The sequence below is a fragment of the Ixodes scapularis genome, unplaced genomic scaffold (genome assembly GCF_016920785.2).
Source record: "Ixodes scapularis isolate PalLabHiFi unplaced genomic scaffold, ASM1692078v2 PGA_scaffold0__279_contigs__length_252992795, whole genome shotgun sequence".
In the NCBI taxonomy this organism is placed as follows: Eukaryota; Metazoa; Arthropoda; class Arachnida; order Ixodida; family Ixodidae; genus Ixodes; species Ixodes scapularis.
The window spans coordinates 92,547,216-92,569,996 of record NW_024609835.1 but is presented as its reverse complement, the minus strand read 5'-3'; the positions used below and the strand labels follow the sequence as shown (position 1 = coordinate 92,569,996).

The 22,781-nt window shown below is 45.1% G+C and overlaps 2 protein-coding genes across 2 annotated transcripts; one reads left to right on the top strand and one right to left on the bottom strand.

Moving 5' to 3' along the window:
• Positions 1–14,318: 14,318 nt before the first annotated feature.
• Positions 14,319–16,739, top strand: LOC121837061. The gene is made up of 2 exons (XM_042292460.1): positions 14,319–14,384; positions 15,156–16,739. The coding sequence occupies exons 1-2, from the start codon at positions 14,319–14,321 to the stop codon at positions 16,737–16,739; spliced, it is 1,650 nt and encodes a 549-aa protein (XP_042148394.1).
• A 1,402-nt stretch (positions 16,740–18,141) lies between these two features.
• On the bottom strand, positions 18,142–22,543 carry LOC121837060. Its single transcript, XM_042292448.1, has 5 exons — positions 22,353–22,543; positions 21,155–21,737; positions 21,051–21,095; positions 19,818–20,020; positions 18,142–18,833 (listed from the first exon to the last, which is right to left on the bottom strand). Exons 1-5 carry the CDS (start codon positions 22,541–22,543, stop codon positions 18,353–18,355), a joined length of 1,503 nt encoding a protein of 500 aa, XP_042148382.1. The 3' UTR covers positions 18,142–18,352.
• Between the last annotated feature and the right edge of the window lie 238 nt (positions 22,544–22,781).

Below are 22,781 nucleotides of genomic sequence, written 5' to 3'. Positions count from 1 at the left end.
TCGGAACGCCTTCTAAGCGCCCTTGTGAATAATTGAATCCCGAAGTTTGCAGTCGCGACCGGTTAGTGCCACCGTACATCCCATCCATAATGGTAGCTGTATTCTAAACCGCAGCGTCTTCATTCGCGCGTCAGCGGCGTTCATATTTTATTGACAGCCTTCTCCTAGGGAGGAAGGCAGGGAAAGCATCCGCGTAGAAGGGAAGGGGAAGAGTGGAGCACTTGGTAGCGGGTTTTTGCGAAGAGGCTACTGGTTCGCACCGCTGCGTTTCCTCGGAACGGGTCTAAAAAGAACCTTGTTGGGTGAGATAGCCATGCCTTCCTCGTTTGCCGCCTCGTCATAAACGTATAGCTCAAATGTTCCGGAATAAATGGCGGGAATCGAACGACTACGCCGGCTCCAAGGCTCGCGGATGAGTACGCGAAGATTTGACGTGAAGGCCGTTTGTCAGAGTGTCGAGCAGTTTATCGCAGCTCTCTCGGTGGACATCGTTTCAACAAATACACGAAAAAAAATGTGTTAGAGTTGAGGAGATAGTAGAGCAATTTAATGTTTTGTTCTTTTGGAATGTTGCGAGATGAAAACCTAAGGGACGCTGAAGCCGGGGTGTTTATATTGCCCCCAAAACGTTTCGCAGGTACACTGTTTTGTTTTGTATCAAAAATAGAAAACCTGCGACCATTTAGCGGTGGGGACGACCAAATAAAAAGTTCACAAAGAAATGTCGGCAATGGATAATCACGTTCGTGTAATGTTTCGAGACTAAAGTACGAAATCATTCCTTGTGAGGCAATACATTCATCTCACTTAGTCTCCTCTTTCTTGCCGGAGTTCCACACTGCCAAATTTAATTCGCCGTACATTCTTTAGAGAAACAGGGCGAGGACATTTTCCGGCAAAGGTAGAAACACCGTACACAATGTATCTCAATTTGCCTGTAGTTTCTTTGATTTAGTCTGAAATTCAATTTAAAAATTAATAATTATTTTAAATATTTATTTCATTTTAGAGACGTTCTTATTCATACATTCTATACTGTATGGCCTGCTTTTTTTTAGCCAAGTTTTTTTATATGAAACCCAAATATTTTATTTATGTTATAATTATTTTATATATAATTGTTCTTTCCTATTGTTTAGAACGTTTGTTCGATTTAGATGAATCTTAATACTTCATAGAACTGATATCTATTTGATTTAAATCAGATATATTTTATTTAGAGTTCAAACATCGTTTTTTCTGAAACATGTTTTATCAATTTAATATTTTAGATGCCAATATAATAGTTAAGCACTTTTGTGCTCGCATGTCTTTAAAATTACACAGGGAACATAGTTTGTTTTAAACTTGCTTAGGCATCTCTCTTTAATTTCTTCTAGAGTACCTTTGCAATAATATATGGAAGACCCTACTTGAACTCAACGGTGCTGTTTTATTTTATAGAAAGGTACACAAAACGTTTACAATCATTGCCAAACCTAGAAAACAATCATTGCTGAACCTAGAAAACGCGACAACAAGCAACAATAGAAAATGATGTCGTGTTACTGCTTTCGGTTACATTTGTTTAAAAATATTATCAACTGAATATCTTACCTCTGAAAACTTTTTAAGCTGTTAGCGGTCATACTGATACACATACCTATTTATATTTAGTACCAGATTAGCACTTAAGTCACCATGCACTTACAATCATAAAACATCCAGTGTCCCAACGACTGAGCGCAGCACCCAAATATCCTAATGACTCTGGTTCTTTACATACCAAACGCGTTTACAACTCGCAGATCTAGATCTTTGACGGCATCAGGTTTCATTCCTTTGAATTTGACATCTATTATTTTCTGTATCAGTGTAACTTGACAATTGGCAGCCATGCCTCCAATTTGTGTCTGTTTTCTCCAATTTAAAAATGCCCTTGTAATGCAGTCTAACAAGAAAAAGAAAAGTTTTACAAAAATAACTAGTTTTGGGAGAAATGATTGAACCCTCTGTAGTTTGAAATCGCTTGTAAGAACAAAATTGTGATATTAATACTTTCATATCAGGCAGTACAACCAGTAGAAAATTTTTCCAGCGTAGATTCATAAGTATAGATAACAAGCTTGTGGACGTCATAGAGTACAACGATTTTGTAACCCCATTCAGGTAGCTTTGTAGGGGAGTATTGGTTAGGTGTGGAGGAAGCCATTTACTTATTTATCTGTGACATTTGTGAACTAGGAAGGGTCTGGAAGTTTCAAAGAACTGAGCTGAGAAACTATTTAATCTTCTGAAAGAAGTCTAATTCTGGCGTCTCTCGGCGGTGCTCGCGGCGCAAAGCCACGCCCTCGCCTCCCTCGTAGTATGGAGGGAAGTAGGGCGCACCTGTGTCGCACGTCTCAGCCACTGGGCAGCAGGACCGCGGGCGCGTAGATGCGCTCCGATAAGCAACCGAAATCTAGAAACGCGTCCAAATCGAGCGTTTTTACCGGACGCCGTAAAATGCTGCCCCGGCATTATATCCTTCTAAAAAGAGTCGATTTAGTGGTTTTCGATGATTCTCAGCGAGTTTCTAGAGGAAACTATTAGTCTATTTGTAATAATCGGAAAGTTAATGAACAAACTTTACTTAATTAGCCGACTGATAGTTGCGACTATCTCACTATACCATATACCCTTGGACATATAACTCACCTGCACAAACCGCATAACTGTAGCTTTCACGGCGTTTTTTGAACAAATCTCAAAGGTAAATTGTATTTAAATATTTGATCAAGTTCATCACACTTTAGAGCTACAATATATAAACCTATATGAAATTACTTCTGACGCTGTAGGATTTCACAGGAAATGAACAAATGATTTGTTCATTTGCTCTTTTCCTGTGGAAAATAACAAATGCAGAGCACGCTCCAAAATAATTGCCAACTAATTTCTAGGTTTTGACCTTATATAAGGCGGAAATCTAGAAACTAGTTACCAAGTATTTTGGAGCGTGCTCTGCATTGCTGGTATTCAGGAGCTGCCCTCACCCGCGTGTGCAGGTAACAACCTCATTTAGTAAGAGTAAATATGATTTATCTTACGATACAAGCAATAATTGGCTACACAAATACAGTTTACTGACTTCTAATAAACAATCCGACAATTCGAAAAAGAACGACAGTGATAAATTTGCTGAGGCTACCCGCAACCGCTCGTAACCGCCCCTTTGGGAACAAGTCAAATTTGCCCAGTGCAATACGCCTCGCAAGTGGGCTCATTTTCGTCTTCTGCGTATAAGAAAGGAAGTAGCGGTGACGTCAGAACGCCGAGCCCTGATTGGCTGATCGCGACCCCCTATCTCAGCGTCGTCTGCTCCTTTGCAACGTCGTCTGCTCGCAACATCGTCTGCGTCTGTCTTACCTTTCTGCGACTTTTGGAGCTAACTCGACTTCGCCTTTAAGAGAGGGCAGACGAAATAACTCGAGCGGTACGTTGTTTTTGTTTAACCACTAGCAGACGCGCATCAAGGAGGGAAGTCAAAGGACTCGCTGGCGAGGTGTCCCGGGGCACCCAGGTTTGTTTGCTTAGAACCGAGAGTGAGCGTGTTAGTATCCGCAAGTTCCCTCCCAAATACTTTTTCCCTTTATTCGTGTGCGGCGAGGCCCCTCACTCTTTAACGGCGTCGGCGGGTTGGCGCAGTTAACGTCGTCTGCTTTACGTCTGCTAGTCAAAGCGATGGCTGCTTTACCTTTACTGCATCGGTCGGAGATTCACCGCTTTTTCAATGGCGAGAGTCACCGTTGCCTCGGGAAGCAAGGAGATAACAAGGGGAAGAAATTGACCTCTTAATCTAAAATTGAGGTCAGCGATCAAAGTATAATACGGGAAGGGTTCACAAGGGTCGCGTGGACATACACCATTCAGCACGCCAGCCGGTCGTGGGCAGGCGGTCGCCGAGTCGCAGAGTGCCTGCTAGGCCTAACTGCCCAGCTCGTTTGGTCGCGTTCGGTGGAATCGTAGCCGTTGGAGCTTTTCCCGGGTGTTTGTGGATCCAGCGTTCTTGTTCGTCGTGGCCTGTTTCAAGTACTTCTTAATGTTTTCTTGCTGCTTGAAGTCGGGACGCGCCAGAAGCGCAGGTAGAAAAATAAACGTCCGTGGGTCGTCGCGACCGCGACGCTGTCGGCCATGCTGATTTGATCGTAAGAAGTGCGTAAGACAGCTTCGGAACTGCCGTAGGATTTCGTCGTAACCTGCGCAAAACTTACGAAAATTTCGTTTCGTGAATACGAATTTGTTTTTAAGTTTTGTCTTACGCACATTTTTGGCGTAAGATCGTTTCGTGAATCTCTGCGCTTCCGAAAGTCACAGGAAAGGTAAGACAGACGCAGACCAGATTTCGAGCAGACGACGTTGCAAAGGAGCAGACGACGCTCAGATAGGGGGTCGCGATCAGCCAATCAGGGCTCGACGTTCTGACGTCACCGCTACCCCCTGCGCGAGAAGCAGACGAACTTGCCCTCCGCATAGGAGTATATATGTCTGCCGATCCAACCCTTGAAAGGGTGTGCGAATGAATGGGCACTGTAAAACTTTTATAGGCATCGAACGTTGCGGGAAACTCTGCAGGGAGATCTTCGCTCACCAGGAGGTAGAAAGTGCTGGCGGTGTATACAAGTAAATACATATATTAAAACATGCTTCTGCTCCTCCTCCGGAGTTTAATGTTTTCAAAGCAAAGCACTGCATACTTCTTTCCACACCTACGTTTTTTCAGCGTATTGAAAACATAGAACCACCTATCGTCAACTTGTCGTTAAAATGTTGATGATATCTATCTGGCGTTGTGTTGTTTCTTCAGAGATAACAAAGCCTCACTGACAGCCTACACTGAAGGAATACAACTAACGTTGTATTTAAGGTAATAAATATTTTGTTCCATAGGGTAATGCTTGAGGATATTGTGGCAAGAGTACTGCCTATAGGAAAAAAAATAAATTGGCATAGCATCGTATTTATTTCAATTAAACATTATTTCTAGGCCAGTAAATCTGACAGTTTTACTTAAATGAATGGATCTTAGCATCCGGCCATTTGAATATATTAAAAGGTGGTTTTAATTATTTGTTTCCTTTCTTATAATTTAGGCATCAACGTATGGTATGGTACGTATACCAATTAATGAAATAAATGAAACGACTTCAATAATAAAGCAATGTTCCTTCATCGAACTGTATAAATCCTGGTAGTCATCCCCTTGGATAATATTATACATATATAATATCGCACTAGATTAGCAATTGTACCAACCGTCAGTTTACATAAATTAAACGAATAATGAGTTATTAAACTTCCCCGCCTAATACGTCAAATAATCTCAACCGATACGGAAATTGGCGATGATATAAGGAAATATATAATTTAAAGTAGAGTTTCAAGTTGCGTTCAATTAAGGGCATTCAAGTAAGCTCATGTCTACCGAGTCTGTTCTATATTCATTATTTTGGGCGCAGTGCAGAGTGAAATCTATTCAGGTTACCCCCACAATAAAGAGCACGAGACTAAATGGACCTCAATTTCCCTCTAGTTTAAATAACCATTCATTCCAATTCTCTCTTTGTTTAATCTACCACTAAATTGTTTAACAGCTTTATTTGCACGCGTCGATTCAATAGACGGCGAGCGAGGTAACCAAGGCTTTGTTCACTTCACTTTCCCCAGCTCTGAGGCAGCTCTCGAGTCGATCAATGATTACTAACAAATTGACATTTATTCTGTGTTTTTTTTTTTCGACTGTGTTAGGTCCTGCGAGTCTATTGAGAAATAGGCTTAATTCCAGCCAAGCCGTGGTGTATTAAAACCCCTGAAACGGTTTTCAGATATACATGTGTAAGCAGGACTCATACCGTGAGTAGTTTGCATAGCTATGCGCTGCGTAAAGTCTAGCGTGCAGAGTGCTATGCGACCGAAACCAAGCAGTGGCCCCAAATTAAAGAAAAAAAAAGCTCGTAATGTTTTGACTTAGCTGCTACAAAATGGACTCGCGATTCGGAGAAGCTTGGCGCCTTTATCCTGTCCATTTTGAGTGAAACCGAATTCCCGAGGTTGCTGATTAGTTAGTTCAAAGTTTTCAGAATTTTCCTAATAAAACGAAAGCATTTCATTTCGAGACTTTTTGAATATTTGTATTTACCTGATAAAACAAAATTCGGGTCTATCCTCGACTTATCTAGATCGCGGCAAGTGGTCTGATGAATGAACCATCTTGATACATTTCATACTTTACACTCTAAAAAACAAATGCAGTTTTTCTTTTCTCAAAATGCGTGCACATGTTTGATATTACAGACCTAGAGACCTCCACTTATTATGATCTAATAAGTTTCCGTTTTCTTTTCGGATTTTGTTTAAGCTGAGGAAGGTTAAGCAATTTTAGTTCTTTGACTACTTAGTCAAACATTGCGTGCTTAATTATACTCCGTCATAGGTGCAATGCTCCTAAATGTTTTATAGTGACTTCTCTGAATGTTATTTTCTAGCTCTAATCAAGCAACTTGGTAAAGCAGAAAATAACTCGACCAAAACCAAAGCAAACTACCTGTCTACTATGAATTTCTACATATACTATGCTCTAAATAAGAGCATAGGTGAACCTACTTTTCCAGAAAGAACTAGAATAGGAAGAAAGAAACCTTTCAACCAATGTACGCTGTAAGACAGGTGATTAACAACTCCAACTTGTCTTATCAAGGCATATTCAGTCAAATTTGAACGTCACCATAATCCAGCGAGGGCACGAATTGAACACGGATGAAGTGTCAGTATTCGACTTTGATCCGTGTTCAATCACGGATCAAATCCGAATGAATCCGTCGAAAGGCGCTTGGTTTTGGGCTCGCGGCTAACTGCTAAGTGTGTATAGCATCTTAGTGTGATTATGTTTAAGGAAGAAAGGGGAGGCAGTTCGCAGTTTATATTGTCGCAGGTGGTATTCGTGGGACTGGAAATGTTTGTATTCTAGTTCGCCGTTCAATTCCGGATTGCAATTATCTTTGTTAACACCTTCCCGGTTTCTTATAAGACATTTTAATTTTTCTTGGAATGCTGAGAAACTCACTAGCTTCTTCAAGCCTATCTGCGGCTAATACTCTTATAACTGATGCTCTGTGGTTGGCACACATTCGCGTTTGATTGAAGTTGCCAAGGAGAAAAAAGAAATAAAAAGTTCTGTATTTGAAACCACCTCCATTAGAATGTTATGATGCTTGGAGGCATGTGAAATATCCTAGTCGAATTTGAATTTTTTCCTGCATTCACATAATTTGAACCTAGTTTGAAAACATGCATTTGTTACATCCTCGTTTTTTTGTGTTACTGTACGGCCAAACTCGATCCGAAAGAGATAATTTTTTTATTGAATGCTCGCATGCTGTTCGCTAAAATTCATCTGTTTTGTAACCGTTTCAAATTTAAATCCTCTAAAAAATAGGCCCTACATCATCCCTTTTATTCACAGAAAGAGCACCAGGAAGGTGTGCGGGCGGAGGGGGGGGGGGGGGGGGGGGCGGAGGTGGGGGGGGGGGGTATGGCAGGATGCTAATGGCGAATTCCAGTGGCCGTACTGGGGCGCGTCAGTATCGACTTTTTTGGAGCGCGCCTATTTCACTGGGGATTCATATAAAGGCGGACGATTTTCACTCGTCGTTTCGGATTAGCTCCCACTCCAGATATCGGTCCAGATCCAAAAAACTCACTACGCCGATTTCCGCGGCTTCGACAGGAAGCACGCCTGGCCAGCCCTCGGCGCGCACACGTGATTTCCTTTTCTCGCCGGGCATCTCGTCTCGGAAGAATTCGCAATGGCCGCTCGCAAAGTGCTGGCCGCTTTGCTCCTGCTGCTGCTTGATGGGAGTTGCTCGAGCAACAGCGACGACGAAGATTGCTTGTATGTCCCGATAAATTCGACTCATTTTTCGGACCTCCAAGAGAAGTAAAATCCAAACGTACTTGGACACTAAAGAGTGTCCAAGTATGTTGTTACTGCGTGGTTTCCTATCAAAGCGCTCAACACATCAAGTAACTTGGACACCATTCAAAATTATTCTAATGAAAGGGCAAGTGGGCTACACCGACGCACATTGCTTATCGACACGTATTGTTAGCGCCGCAATTGCGAAAACATGTGCTTTGAGATCCGGGCACGAGGGAAGGGGATTCCTGGGAAGTTGAATGAGGGGAAGCCATTTGCCGATTCCGGAAGATTGGTCATGTTTCATTGTGAAACCGGAGGAGGGGAGACTAGGTTTCGATCATGTGCTCAATCTCTAATCGGGTCTACTGATCTGGGAGCTCTTTAAAGACCAGCAGAATTCATCATGCTTAGTCTTGCAATGCCGTTGCTTCCTAGTGAGGATATGGTAATGGAGGGACCTCCGTCAGACAAGCAAGTTAAAGGCCTTAAGTATAAACTCTTTTAAAGAATCGGTTAATCAGCTAGCTCGCGATCTCTCGCTTGTAGGTGTGCGCTGGTTTTTCGAACCTTTAAACAAGTTCCTTCTGAAGGCCTTTGACGTGCCCGTCTGAGATATAAGGAACGCAGTCAAGATGCATACAACATATAACATTACAATTTTTGTGATGACAAGGCTTTTTTTTCCGAAACCTTGGTATGAATATTACGCAGCTTCTCATGACTCCTAAGAAGAGCAGTATTTTGCGAGGTTTCACTACATGGGTCAGAAATAGCTGAAATGATCGTCCCCAACGCGTGCGCGCTCTAAAATGACACTGTCTTTTGGACGAGATATTGGCAAACTAATTACCGGCAGGTAATTAGTTTGCTTAACCTAACCTTGTTTATTCAAATTATAAATTATGCCGGTTAAGAGCACCTCGATAAATTGATTGGGAACTGCGATTTTAAAATGTGTGGGCAGAGCATTTTTTATCTTTCTAAAATCATTGGAGAAATTTCCGACCAGATATTGATATGTATATTTAATTTGCGACTGTAGACTGGCGTGTTTCTTGCTCCTAAATTTCAAACTAGTTCACGACTAGTAGGGGGTGAGCCATTCGTGATCCATGGATGGAAACATTATAGAAAACCATTCCGATGCCGACTCGGTCCCCATGACAAACCAAGATACGCACCCCAGCCAAGACCACTCGATTCGGTGCAAAAACCTCACGTGTTGGGGTATGCATAAGTTCAGCACGTTCCCGCTCAATTAATGTAGGGTATCGCAAAATACATTAGTGCACAGCTAAGAGTCTCATTGGAGACACCAAATTTTCACCTACTCTCATGGGTGTCTGTGATAATAAAGCCTTTTCGAACATATGCTTTCAACCGCCACTCTCCCTATGTATTACTCACAGCGTTCGTAACACTTCAGTTTGCAGACGCTTTCACTCTTGGACTCAGCTAAAATTTAACCCTGAGTCTCGACAAAGCGTCTTGGACTTTGTAACGAAGTCAACCCTCCGGCTGGCGCCGTCCGTTTGTATAAGTATTTATTAATGCTCCCTCAAACAGCTGGTGTATTTGCTGCTGCATTCCCTAATCAAATGCGTGGCGCAACCTTGATAATTGAACCATTATATCTTCTTATCGTAGGCTTGTGCTCAGATCGAGAGAAATCATTTCATTATTTATGACGGAGCCTGTCGAGGACTTTCAACCTTTGGTAAAAGGCAACACAGGATCAGTGTAATGAAAACTTAATGACAATGTACTTAGATGACGAACTAATACCATACTCATATCACACTTTTATAAAACAAAAACGTACACTTTCTTTGTACTTATAGCATACCGCTTCTATACTTCCAGTTTATTGCAAGTACGCCATCAGTACGCTACATGTGTAGACTTATTAGATTGCAAGTGCACTCCTAGTAGACCACGACCACACTTCATGTAGACTGGAAGGATACTTTAGGTGTAGTATCAACATGCTTTATTTGGGCGTGTTTATTGCGCAGCACGTGGCTTGACGCATCTGAAATCTTTGTCAGCGTTTGAGCGCATGTGCATTTCCCCCGCGCGCGCGCACTCGAATCCCTATTAGACAGCAAACGCGCGCAAGAGAGGGAGAAGAAAAAGTCCCCCCGCAACGCATTTGCGTATGTCTAGTGTGCTTTTATGCGTGTATTTCACTACCGTTTCACAAATGAAGAAACAGAATTACGTGAAGCGCTAAAACAAGAAATTGATGTAAAGCAAGTGCTAGCAGGGACACGAGACTAGAGCCTCTATTTGCCCACCCTTAGGAATTATTCAGTTATAATATCGCGAATTCCGAAGATGCCTCCTAAACACGGCATAGCAGACGCGTATCCACGCGTGCAGACATAGTGTAAAAAAGAACAACGGCAAAATATCAGATGAACATGTTTATTTACAACCACCATTGCAACCAGCATGCACAACTAAGAAATCAATACAATTCCCTAAAGTTGCTTCAAGGCGCTACACACAGTACAGATTTTGAACACGCAAGGCGTGAAATAACGTGATACGTAAATGAAACTTGACGGCTTACTTGCGATATGAACAGCAAACTCAAAATGCACGCGTCGCACGCCACGATCACAAGTAAACCCTTTGGAAAGACTCGTCAGCGCTTAAGGGGAAACGGGGTAAAGTTGATACACCATATATGTGGCCCATCCCTCTGCTCCCGAGTCTTAAACTGGACGTCTGCCAGAGACTCCCGCAAACGGGGGCCAAAAAAAGCTGGAGGATTTCAGAGTTTGTAGGCAGCTGGTCCTGGTGCAACCTCCGATCCCGGCCCTGCTCTCCGGGTCAGTCGGATTGCCACTTTGTCGTCCTCGCCTCACGCCGCTTTCTCAGGCCAACTTCAGTGTTGCTTTATCATCTCCGCGCAGACTGTCTTTGGTTCCGTAACCAGGTGCCTCCGCGCTGAACATCCGCTTAGACACCAACTTCTGCTGTGAACCTGTAAAGGCCGTGTAACCAGTTAAGGCCGCGTCCAGCGGCCTTAACTGGTTACACGGCCTGCTGCTGGGCCTATCTGCTGGGCCGCCAGTCCAGCGGCCCAGCAGATAGGCCCGGTTTGTTAGAGCGCGACCTCTTCGGGGTTACCGTCAAAATAAGCGCGGCCACGGAGAAGGGTTTCAGAATTCTCGCTGATTTCCTTGAACAGACATGATACTCGGTTGAACTGTATTCACAAGCATCCGACAAAAATCACTAATCCAAGCACATCAAAGAGAATAAGACTCACCACATTTCCTTCGAAGACCTCGGGAGTGTTGTCCGCTGCGTCCTTCTATTCCCTCCCAGCGAGTGTTCCCGCATTGCCACTTCGGTTTTTTCCGCGTCGAGCGGCAAAAATTCCCCTTTTTTCCCGCAAAACCAATTTAGTGACAAAAGTCCCGTCTAAGATATGCACGATGGCCAAGTCTGTTTAAATACAGCAACTCCTCACATATATTCTTCTTTTGTAGAATGTTTCTGCTCATAAATTACGAAATAAAGGAGTTGAAGTAGGGCAAAGTGTCCCCCCCCCCCCCCTTTTCACTTTTTTCGCACTACTATGGTTGAATAAACCAAGAAACCAGAGGGGAACTAAATGAAGGCACGCAGCCCATTAACTTAAATGAAATAACGCAAGACATTTAGAACAATATTTTTGTTGAACACACTGTGGTATAATAAACTTATATTGCATTCTTAAAAATGTCCGAATTGTAATTTCTACCAGTTTCTACAACAAAACTCAAGTTGACATCCTTGTCTTTCGGCAGTCAACGCAGGTCACATAAACGTTGCATGATACTCACCGAAACCACAATTCGTGACTTTTAACGGGCGCTAACCAGCCCTTGAACAGTGGGTCGTCCGGACCATTTGCCTCTAATCTAGTAGGTTGGGTCGCGGACCGGGTGCCCGTCAGTGGCACCACCGGCGGCCATTATTGACACCAGGCAATACACGCAAGCCTATGGGATGAAGACATAAAAGCAGGAATATTGAAGCTTTTACGTTGTGCTTGAAGGCGAGTATTTTATTATGTGCTGCGATCATTATACCGGGTGTTCGTAGACTGAACGATATTTGTCAGGTGTTCGAACGCCGATTAAGAAATTCAAAACGTGCCAAAACACCAGAGGCTGAGCTGGCAAGCTTGCTCTCGTAGCGGAGTAGACAGTATAACTTGCCGTCAACAAGACCGTCATTGGAAAAGCCCAGAAGGTTATGAATGCTGAAGAAGTTTCATGATCGCAGTGGCTTTCCGGAAGTGAGCGAATTCTGCGTAGCAAAGCCGTCAATCTTGTCGTCTCCTAAACCCAACTTACTGAGACCTCCACCGACTACGCGGTAACTCTGGTTAACCCCTGTTTTATTGAAAGGCACTATTCTTTTCACCTAGCGGAGTCACTCTCGACCACCAAGCATTTATGTATAAGAGCTACGAGGGCTGTCCGTTTTAATGTTTCACCACAAGCCATTCAGCAGGCCTCCTGAAAAGCAGCCCAAACGTTTCAGTGTACAGGTTAGAAATTGGGGAAATGGCACTTTTTCTCGTTTTCCTCATAAAGTATTAGCTGGTGTCAAGTGATGGCTTCTGGTGGCGCCACTCGACCCCACCAAGTAAAAGCCTCGATCCGCGATCCAGGCTACTACAATAGAGATCAGTGCTCCAGCCCTCAGCCAGCTCCCTGAAACTTCTTGAATTGACTTCTAAAACAGCAACGTGCCTGCGTCGCTTAGTGCCACTTGCAAGTTCCTTTTCTTTGTTTGGCGTAGCTGAGAAAACGAAGATATTTCAGTTTAGTTTTTTATTCAAAAAATATTTCCCACGTTTTACATGCGTTTAATTTGTGTTTTCGCTTTCTCCCTAGCTGTCGTGCTCTCCCCACAGTATGGGAACTTTCTCACGAGTCTACAACACTGCTCTCAGCGGTAAAAATGATAAAAAAACGTAGGCGCGAGAAAAGCAGGAAGGGTGAGATGGGCGAGAGGTGGCGTCGCGGCTGTGAAAGTGATCAACGCTTTCGTCACCTTCTCTTACCTCCCATTCAAAACGCGGCCCCTAAACCACGTAACCTCGATCCAGCAGATGGAAATTCTGGCTTTCCATCACCGGGCCTGCTGGCCCGTTGCTATTATTTAGCTATGCTATAAAAAAGCAGGGTTCTTCCCCTGTGCGGGTGCCGGCGTCGTCCGTGCCTTCGCGCCTTGACGCACGCAGTAGCTAGCCGATCAAAAACTCGACGAGAAATTAAAGCAAAGTCCCGCCATTGACAGAAAGTCGGACGGCAACGATCCACCACGACGAGCCGATCGGAAGCGCAACGAAGACACCGTGTTTTTCCCAGTTCTCAATAGCGTCTTCATAAAATATTTCAACAGAACTCGTGCGAAGGCTTTCGTCGCCAACAGTTCAAAAGTACCAACGACACCTAGGGGCGTCTCTTTAATTTAGCACTGGGGACTGCAAAAAAAAAAAAAAAAGAAACGTACGTGCATGTCATTTGTGTATTTGCAGGCACGGTATCGCAGTTAAAGGTAGTTTGCGAGTTACCAAGAAAGCTCGTTGAGATTTTAGGCACCCATTGTGCTTACACCATAAAACATTATATTAAAAAAACTATGTAGTATTTCAAAACTTGATGTGTAATCTCAAGTTCCTGTTCTGATACGGTTATGAAAACGCATTACAGGTTGAGCGTCTTTTTAATCTCGTATGATTCATTACCCTGCCGAAAAATCCGGTGTAACTTTTCACTATCCGGATTATGGAACCGGAAATTTGTTACTGGAAACCCGAAATCCAGATTGCAGACAAAGGAATAATTTCTGAAAACCTAAATTCCAGACAGAGTCCAGATAGAATCCAGATAGATTTCCGGTTCCATAATCCGGATAGCGAAAAGTTATACTGGATTCTTCGGTAGGGTAGGAACACATCAAAATAAAAACAGATCATCTCTAATATTTGTATAAGCGTATCGGAGCCATTGACCGTAAATAAATTAATAAAATATATTAATCAAAATAAATAGTAATCGAACCGCTGCGTGTAATCTAGCTCGGCTGTTCAATCAGTCCTACAGAGCCGAATAGCACTATACTCCGTTTCAGCTTCGGTCCGAGCGCGGCCGATGTTATGAGCCGAAGGGCCAATAGACCCCTTGCGTATAAGGGCGCCCCTAGTGCCGCGCACAGGAACTACGACCAGCCGCCATGTTTAGGTCGTCGGAGCAGACGACGCACGCCACAGGATTGTCGCCGGCCGGCATCTCTCGCCGCGCGCCGACTTTCGCACGCTGAGCCTTGCGCCGAGCTTCGTGTCAGCGGCTGTGTTACATTGCGGTAGACGATGGTTGAAACGTGCTGTGTGCCACTGTGCTGCCAGCGTGGCTACCGCGACGAGAACAGCAAAAAGGTAAGCCGTAGAAGTTTCTAAACAAACCCACGTGCGCAGGCGCGCACGCGATTTTTTACCCGCGTTTTACGCACCTGAACAGCCCGTGCGAGCTAGTTCGCTGCACCGATGCCGGTGGCGCGGTACGCTTAACGTCAATAATCGTTTTCAGTAATGGATCACGAGCGAACAATGTGCTGTAGCGAAGGCTAGAAGCGCGAGCTCGTGGTGCCGAGGTGCGTCGTAGAACAAGAAGCTCGTGCTCTTAGATGCGGCACGTCGTAAGGTGAAACGAAAGTATACAAAAAGCTTCGCACTGACAGATCACTTCGTGCGAGGAGCATGTGCAGTGCCTGTGAACGAGAGCGTTTCCCGAAGGCGTAGCGTATGATGCGGAGTCACTGCTGACGCTAGGACGCACATTCTAGAAGCCTCTGCGATTGAAAACCTTGAAGCGGAGAACGTGAACATATTTGCCGACCTGTTTTCCTCGTGGCTCGACGTGCAAATCCTTGCGGACGAGATGGTCCAACGGCTCACGCCAGCCAAGTTAACAGGTTTTTGGTTGAAACAAGTGAAGAAAAAATCTCAGAAAATGATTTATACTGAACTCGTAGCACATTATTATGCTTTAGGAAGCATAATAATGTGCGTAGTACAGTAGTACAACTTAGCCAGTTGCTTCCCTCGTATTCGTAAACATGGTTTAGCAACATTTACAGCATATGTGAACTACGGGTGGCTTGAGAGTGATTGTTGGACATTTCTAATTATAGTTTTTTCTCGAACTAGGTCACATTCCACAAGTTTCCTTCTGGGAACAAACTACGGCGGAAGTGGATCCATGCTATCAGAAGAGACCCTGGTGCACACTTCAGCATTCAGCAAACAACCAAGGTGTGCTCAAGGCACTTCATGCCGGACAGCTTCGTCCCCAATGTGGCAAGCGGACGACAGTATTTGAAGGAAAATGCGGTGCCTTCTCTTTTTGAATTCACCAAGAAAGTCGTGCCTCGACTGGTTCCCAACCGACAACCCCTGCAGACCAAATTCCTCGAACAAAACAGTACAGATGTGTTTTGCAGCGATGAAATGGCATCTCCCCCAGACCTAAATGATGTAGGAACATCAACAAGGCAAGTTCCAGGCTGGGCGGTGAGCACAGATGCACCTGCAAGCATCAGTTTGACACAAGGCAAATGCAACTGTGCCTGCACAGAAGAATTGACTCAGATGAAGCTGCAGCTGAAAGAAAAGGATGCAGAGCTTGTCAAGCTAAAGGATCAATGTAACATTCTTCTGAACTGCAGCAACATCCTGAGCACAACAAAAAGAGACCTTGCACGAGCAAAGGAACAAGTAGTGTGTCTAATGCGGAGGAACGAGCAGCTGAAGAATGAACACACAGCTAAAATGCAAGAGCTCGAAAGAAAATTGTCCGAAGCAGACAAACGGAAGAAGACATTTTCGGCAGAAAGATTTAAAGACGACGACAGCAGCATCCAGTTCTACACTGGCCTGCAAAGCTACGGTCATTTTAAAGGATTACTGCAGTATGTAGCCTCAGAAAGTGACGGTGCTAATCCGGACCACCCAAGTAGGGAAGCAAGAGGTCGTCGGCACAAGCTATCTCAAGAGGACCAGCTTTTCATGACGCTTGTCAAGCTGCGACTTGGTCATTTCCACATGCACCTGGCACACATCTTCAACGTCCCTACCAGCACTGTGTCGAGGGCTTTTGGAACATGGGTTAACCTGCTCTATGTCCGGCTGTCGGAGCTGGCATGGTGGCCACCACGTGATATTGTAGACTCAACCATGCCTGAGGAGTTTAAGGCACGGTATCCAACAACACGGGTGATTATTGATGCCACTGAAGTTCGGTGCGAAGTCTCCAGTTTTCTGGTTCTGCAGTCGGGAAAATACTCTCCATATAAATCGACAAACACTCTCAAGGGACTAATTGGAATTTCACCGAACGGACTTGTGAGCTTTGTTTCAGAGCTCTTCACTGGGTCAGCTTCAGACAGAGAACTTGTGATCAGAAGTGGGTTTCTGGAACAAGAGTTTGCACCAGGTGACACAGTCATGGCTGACAAGGGATTTAAAATCAAAGATCTTTTGGACAAGAAAAGTATTGGATTGAACTTGCCACCGTTTCTGACGAAGCAACAGTTCAGTGTTGCAGCGGTGCGAGAAACGGCGGACATTGCTTCTTTGCGGATTCACGTAGAGAGGAGAATCCAGCGCATTAAGACTTATCATATATTTGACGGAGTTGTTCCCCTCTCTCTTGGTCCCATAGTTAACCAGATGTGGACTATTTGCGCTCTTCTGAGCAACCTTCAACCCTCTATTTTAAAAGAAGTGGATTGAGCCAATGTATACATGTTTGTTTGTTTATTTGTACAAATCAATATTGAGTATTGAAGCAGAAGCTTAAGGCTAAGCAGCCTTAAGTCCGTTCTACTTACAAAAATCAAAAGAAAAAATATTTACATGTACAAACTTTACAGGGGCACTGAAGTCATTTTTGAGATAGTCTTTTTATGAGGATAACTCAATCTACACACTTTAAAGGGGCCCTGAATCATATTTAAGCGTCTACCTTTTTTGCGGTTTCCACGTCTCTTAAGGTTTGGGCAAGACAGCGGGCACGGAGAGAGTAACTAAATATCAGTGCGTAATATTTTAACCGGACGACGCGGAAACCTCCTCCACCGACGAGGGCGACCCGCGGTGCCGAAAGCGCGCAAAATGTGACGTCTTTGGTCCTGGGCTTATTACTGGTCAGAGCCGCTAAAAGCTTCTTTTTAGTCGAAACCCAAAATATCAGTGGTGCGAACCGTTTCAATTATTTATAAAAGTAGTTTTTGTTCAGTATTTTAGATCAGAAAAGAAACGAATGCAATTCATAAAGTATGGAAACAAGAAATAACCCGTCGACATACCCGCCACCAAGCGGTGGAAAAGGTGGCGCATACTAGAAAGGAGTAGTGGGATCAGGCGTCGACACGGAAAGGTCCCGGATGAATGCGGGGGCACTGCGGTCGTATGGACCGGAGGATCCGACCGGCTCCGAGCGTTCTGAAGGCCTTCGGCGAGAAGCTTTGTCTTAAGGTTTGGCCGTTTCGCGGTATGGTAGCGCAAAGTGGCTCCCATTCTGAACTGATCTTTACCCCATGTTACTTGTCGTTTGTTGCCAATAAAGTGTCATGCCGAATTGGTATTTAATCGCGCAGCGAATGCAATGAGAGCCGTTCCAGCTGCCCGCTGCACACAGCCTATCCAGAACATGCATTAGTGGCGCCCTCTCGCGCCGTCCACAAGGAGTGCGGCAGCCGTGAGCGCTCGATAAACTCACTACCCCTCCTTTAGTTCACGACCACTCTCAAGCAACCAAGGACGTCATGAGGGAGGTTATTTTTTGCTTGTTTTTGTAATTTTAATTTGCCTATAACTTTTAAAATAAAGGGAATTTCGAGAAAAGAAAAGTTGCACTAAGTTACTACGTTCAGTGTGCTCAGGTTCGGTGCAAATTAAAAACCACTAAAAAAGTCCTTGCAGGGCCCCTTTAAGGATTCTAAAACCCCAAAATTACAATCCTGCTTGGCCTATTTCCCCATAAACATTCTCAAAGATCACCGACATGCCCTTTCTCATGGGATATTTGTTCAGAGTGAAGTGATTGACGAACGCGATTGTCGGTCAATTGCAAGCGATGGCTTCCCCTGCGGCCAGAAAATAGTTATCAGAATGTGTGCGTATGACTCTTTTCAAAACGAGTTATAATAAAATTGCTTAGGATCTATGCTTATTGTACGACTTTCCTTGGGCCAGAGAATGTGGACCGCAGTTTTGTATACTAGAACTTGATATATAAAGTAGCTAACACCTTGTAAACTATATAACAAAAAAAATTACCTTCTTTAAAAATGACTTCAGTGCACCTTTAAGGGGGCCCGGTAAATTTTACCAGCTTCTCTTTACTACTTTGCTGCAAAGTATGGCAGAAGAGTAGTGAAATAAAAGTTGTCCAAGCTCTCTTTTATGTCCTCCCAAATATTCTTGTCAAACCTGATCCTCTGAATGTTTAGGAAGTTGTCCCCATAAAGAACATAGTCTGCCCACTTGAGGTTTGTTACCCCCATCTGTCCTACCACTTGAGCAAAGTGGGGGTGCTCTGTCTTGAGATGCGGACGGTTAGAGCTGTTAAAAGCAACACTAATGTTACTTGCGAGCAATGTGTCGCGATCTGCATTCCTCAAGGTGTAGAGGCACTTTACTTCTACACATCCCCATGGTGGTTGCTCCGTCGCGTCGTACACAATTGCATCTGGAGTTGCTCCGAGCCATGGTTGGTCAGGATCCACGAACAGCCCCGCACTCGACAGATGGACGTCTCGGCCCCTGCTCTTTAAAACGTCCTCGTAGTGTTGCAGTGCTTTAGGCTCGTTGACAATCCCATACCTAAAAAAAGTAGATACACAATACAAAAAATTCAAATTAAGTAATATACAATGTTTATTCCATTCTTCAAACTAGATCAGCACGCAGTTAGAAGTTACCACTACAGAACCATTGGTTTTTCATCGTAAGGCAGAAAATGCTGTTAAATGAAAGACCTGCGACAGCATGCTGTGGGCCTCTCTCTATCAGTATGAAAATAAGACTATTTCATGTCGGACAATTATGTGAGAGGAGCGGGTGGTTTAAGCTGTCGAGTGTCGCGATTGTGGCAGTTATTGGTAAAAAAAAATAAGGTGAAGAAGGATAGCGGGTACAAAGGTATCTGTAGCAGCATGCCAACTTGTGGCAACAGAGGTTTCCCTCGACTGGCAGGCAGCAGAGCCTGCCAGGATACACCTGTTATAACCTGTTATAACATGACACTGCTGGTGTACTACCACCAGTGTTGCAATAGGGGAAAAGTACATTCAATTCTGACGTCACCAGGCAGAAATCGAGGGACCAGAATTAAAGGCGTGGTTTCACATAAAGCCGCTCAACGAGTTTCTTTTTTTTATCAGCGTTTCTTTTACAAGCAGCATCAAGGGTGCCAATGCACGAGACATATATCTTGAACAGCCCTTGGAAAGAAGTAACGGCAATGCACTGTTAGAGCTATCAAAACGCCATGTTATTTCATTAAGGCACGCACCTCGCACATTCACAGAACAATGAATGACTGTACTATTAAAACTGACAGAAAGCATGGATTTTATCGAGCGGCTTTAGGTACACATACCGGTCGAAGATATGTTCCAGGCACCATTTCTCTGCCTTTCCAAGTAGGCTTTGTACAATCTACTGGCAGCTGAATTCGTCCCCCAGAAAGCTCTCCCATAGCATTAACAACAGTTTCTGGACCAAAGACACACAGGGGAGGTCATGCAACATGCAAAACATTGTTTCTGCGAATTTGCTTAACTGATTTTGAAATGCTACGCTCACCGGATGGCAGGAACCCTGGACAAATCCTTTGTTGAGGTCAGGTTTGCCAGTCCCTTCTCTGTCCACTCGCCGTGACGATGTACAGTGCCAAAGTTCGATGCAGTCAGGCGGTACTGCCTTGCCTGAAGCCAGGTAGCACTGTCGCGCTGCCTCCGCGAGTTCTTCTCAAGGTCCTGTGCTTCAAGTGGCGTCAGTGTTATTTTCTGAAACAAGCAGAATTACATTAACAAGTTTAGACAAGAACACAGTGATGTGAACACAAATCTTCTCTGAAACTCCTGGCTTCCTGTCTTTGTTAAAACATTTTTTCCAAATTATTATAGACCAGAAGTGTGCAAAGCGGGGATTGCAGAGTAATGTCTTAGGGTCGCACGGCCCCAAAAAGGTTCTGGGAAATGTATGTGCACGAATCATGCAGAAAAATAACCATCCCTGAAGTAAAACCGAAGGTAACGTAACGGGACCAGAGTGTGGCCCTTATTGTACTTCATCCCACTAGTTGCTTGCAGTGCAGGTGAAGGCAGTGCGGGCCAAGGGGAGAAAGGGCAACCACTACGAAGGGAAGAGAAGATAAACCTCTTCTCCTCTCCAATGTTCTTAGTGCTCGCCCTTTCTCCCCTACTTGTGAGACAGAGTATGAGTATGTCAGGGGGCAGGGGCTTCCCAACGGCATCTCGATGCTTGAGGTGTCGCAGTCTGAATATGTCTTGGCATCTGTTGTGAGCTACCACCCACACTAAAAAATGTTATTTACATTATCTTAAACTATAGAGACCTTAAAATGCAATAGTCTATAAGCTTCCATTGCATGGCAAAAGACCCCATTATCTTTTACAGGAGAAAAAGCATCTGCCTCAAGCACTGCTGTAATAGTTTAAATAATATTTGATTCTAGAGTGATAGTCTAACAGACGGTCTACGGTTTCTCTGTCCTCCCAATGCACACATAGCAGGTGCACTCAAAAATACTGCGCAGTCTGGAAGAAAAAGTTCACTTCACCCTGTGTTCGGCGTTTGCTAGTGCACCTGCTATGTCGGCGATGGGAGGACGGAAAAAACCGCGGACTTGTTATAGCTAAGTGTGATTAAGGGTGTACAGTGCTCTTGGTTTATAAACATTGTGCACTGAAATGGAGTATGGTTGGTCGTTTGAGACACCACGCAGCGGTAGTAAAGTTTATAAGTTGAAATTACGCTCCCAGTATGTTAGGAAAAAGTGAAAACAAAGCTAACCTCTAACAGAAGCCTTGCCTTCGTGCTGACACCATCCACTCGTCGCTTTCAAGAAAAGGCACCATTTCTTCTAGTGGCCGCCCGATGTTCAGATGGCCAGGTGCCTCCAGCTCCTTGCACAACAATATGCAAAATCCAAATGGGACAAGTGGCTGCTGGTAGGCGAGTGGAGAGCAAGCAAGCACATCGCCGCACTTGGAGCTGCACACTTGTGCTCGATCTGCAGCTCCCAACACTGCTACCAAGGAGGTCTTCCCGTCCAGCTGCTGCAAACTGTTTGCGAATTGGAGCGCGGCGCTTTTCTTTTGGCTGATAGTACGCTCCTTAGCCTTGCTGAGGTCCAGCCGACATGAGCGCGGCAAGTCTTGTCGTCCTTTGCCCACCCTCCGCCAGTCAACACCCTGCACACTTGAACCTTCGATGACCTGGCCCCTCGGTCTTCGCCAACGCTGTGGCAGATCTGTGCATGACGGATGTGCTGGGGCCTCGGTGAATCCCTTGCCTTGGATCAAAATAACCGTCTTCAGGACAGCCTGGAGGTGGCTGCAGGCTTGCTTCCCAGCTGGGCACTCGCAATATCCGTTAAGAAGTTCACCGTCCTTGGTAATGGTGGCGCTCACGGTGTAGGGTGGCTGAGTTTTCTTGTGGCTCCTGAACCATCTGGCTCTCAAGAAGAATCTGGAGGCCCTTTAAATGACAATGATAAGCGATAAGCACCTGTTCCCAATCATTACGGTCCTGGCCATTTCATGCGAGGCACACCGCGCCATCTCATGCAGGGGATGGCAAAATGTGAAATACATTATCAGTGCTAGGTATTTCTGAGAGAACGTGCCAGTTTGAGAGCTGCAGCCTGCTACATGGCTGCGCGTGCGAATCGCTACACAGCTCCCGATTTGGGCAAGCCTGTTCTGCGGCGCAAGCCAAGTGACGGTCTGGCGTCGCTCGAATCGAGGCGCTTAGCTTCGTTTTCACAGGGGCACACAGCTCAGCTTGCACCGCCCGACTAGCGCTGGCTTGCAAACACGTCGTAAAACGGGGCGCGCACGTGAGCGATATGGCGAGCGACGGGTTATGCCATCGCTCGTCGCATTGCTCGTTTCTGGATTACCCGAAAAACCTCTCCCACCGCCCGGAAGTCGCTTGCATGCAGTCTGCCTCGGCGAGGGACAGACCGAGCGAAAGTGAGTCCTCGAAGAGTCGCCAGTGCAAGACAGGCGTCACATGTGTTCACCCGACAACGCTATGATGTTGATCTCAAGGTTCGCACTTCCCCCCCAAAAAACACTTATAACCACTCACATTTCTTCGTCGTAGTTGGCGCATACCGTCGACGCAACGACGTAGCTCTCCGTAACTAACTTGTAGCTCCGGCGAGCTCCCTTCTCGGTTCCCGAGCAGGACGCCAGGCGGGCAAGGTCCGGAGACGAGATTCGCGGCAGCCGAGCCAAGTTGCTCGTCCATCCCGTCGTGGGGTAGACGCCGTCGCTCATGACGGGGCCAACGGGGCACGCTGGGGGCACGCACGTATGCCGCAAAAGCACGGAATGCTCACGTTGGCGGTTACCTCACGGTACGGAAAGAGGCGCCGAGAACGCTGACCTAAACATGGCGATTTCTGTCCCATGATGCAGTGCAAATCGAAACTGATGAAAAGTTCGCCGTCAGGGTGCGCAATTGTGCATGGGGTTTATAAACAGCGAAACAGGCACAACGTCATGGCGTGCTCTC

What these genes read in the sequence shown, in the direction of transcription:
- LOC121837060 (XM_042292448.1), bottom strand. Translation starts at nt 22,543, where the DNA reads ATGAGCGACGGCGTCTACCCCACGACGGGATGGACGAGCAACTTGGCT. An exon ending in TGTTGTGCAAGGAGCTGGAG is followed by an intron (nt 21,096 to 21,154) that starts GCACCTGGCCAT and finishes TTTTCTTGAAAG; the next exon opens with CGACGAGTGGATGGTGTCAG. An exon ending in TCCAGGGTTCCTGCCATCCG is followed by an intron (nt 18,834 to 19,817) that starts GTGAGCGTAGCA and finishes TACTTTTTTTAG; the next exon opens with GTATGGGATTGTCAACGAGC.
- LOC121837061 (XM_042292460.1), top strand. Translation starts at nt 14,319, where the DNA reads ATGGTTGAAACGTGCTGTGTGCCACTGTGCTGCCAGCGTGGCTACCGC. An exon ending in GCGACGAGAACAGCAAAAAG is followed by an intron (nt 14,385 to 15,155) that starts GTAAGCCGTAGA and finishes TTCTCGAACTAG; the next exon opens with GTCACATTCCACAAGTTTCC.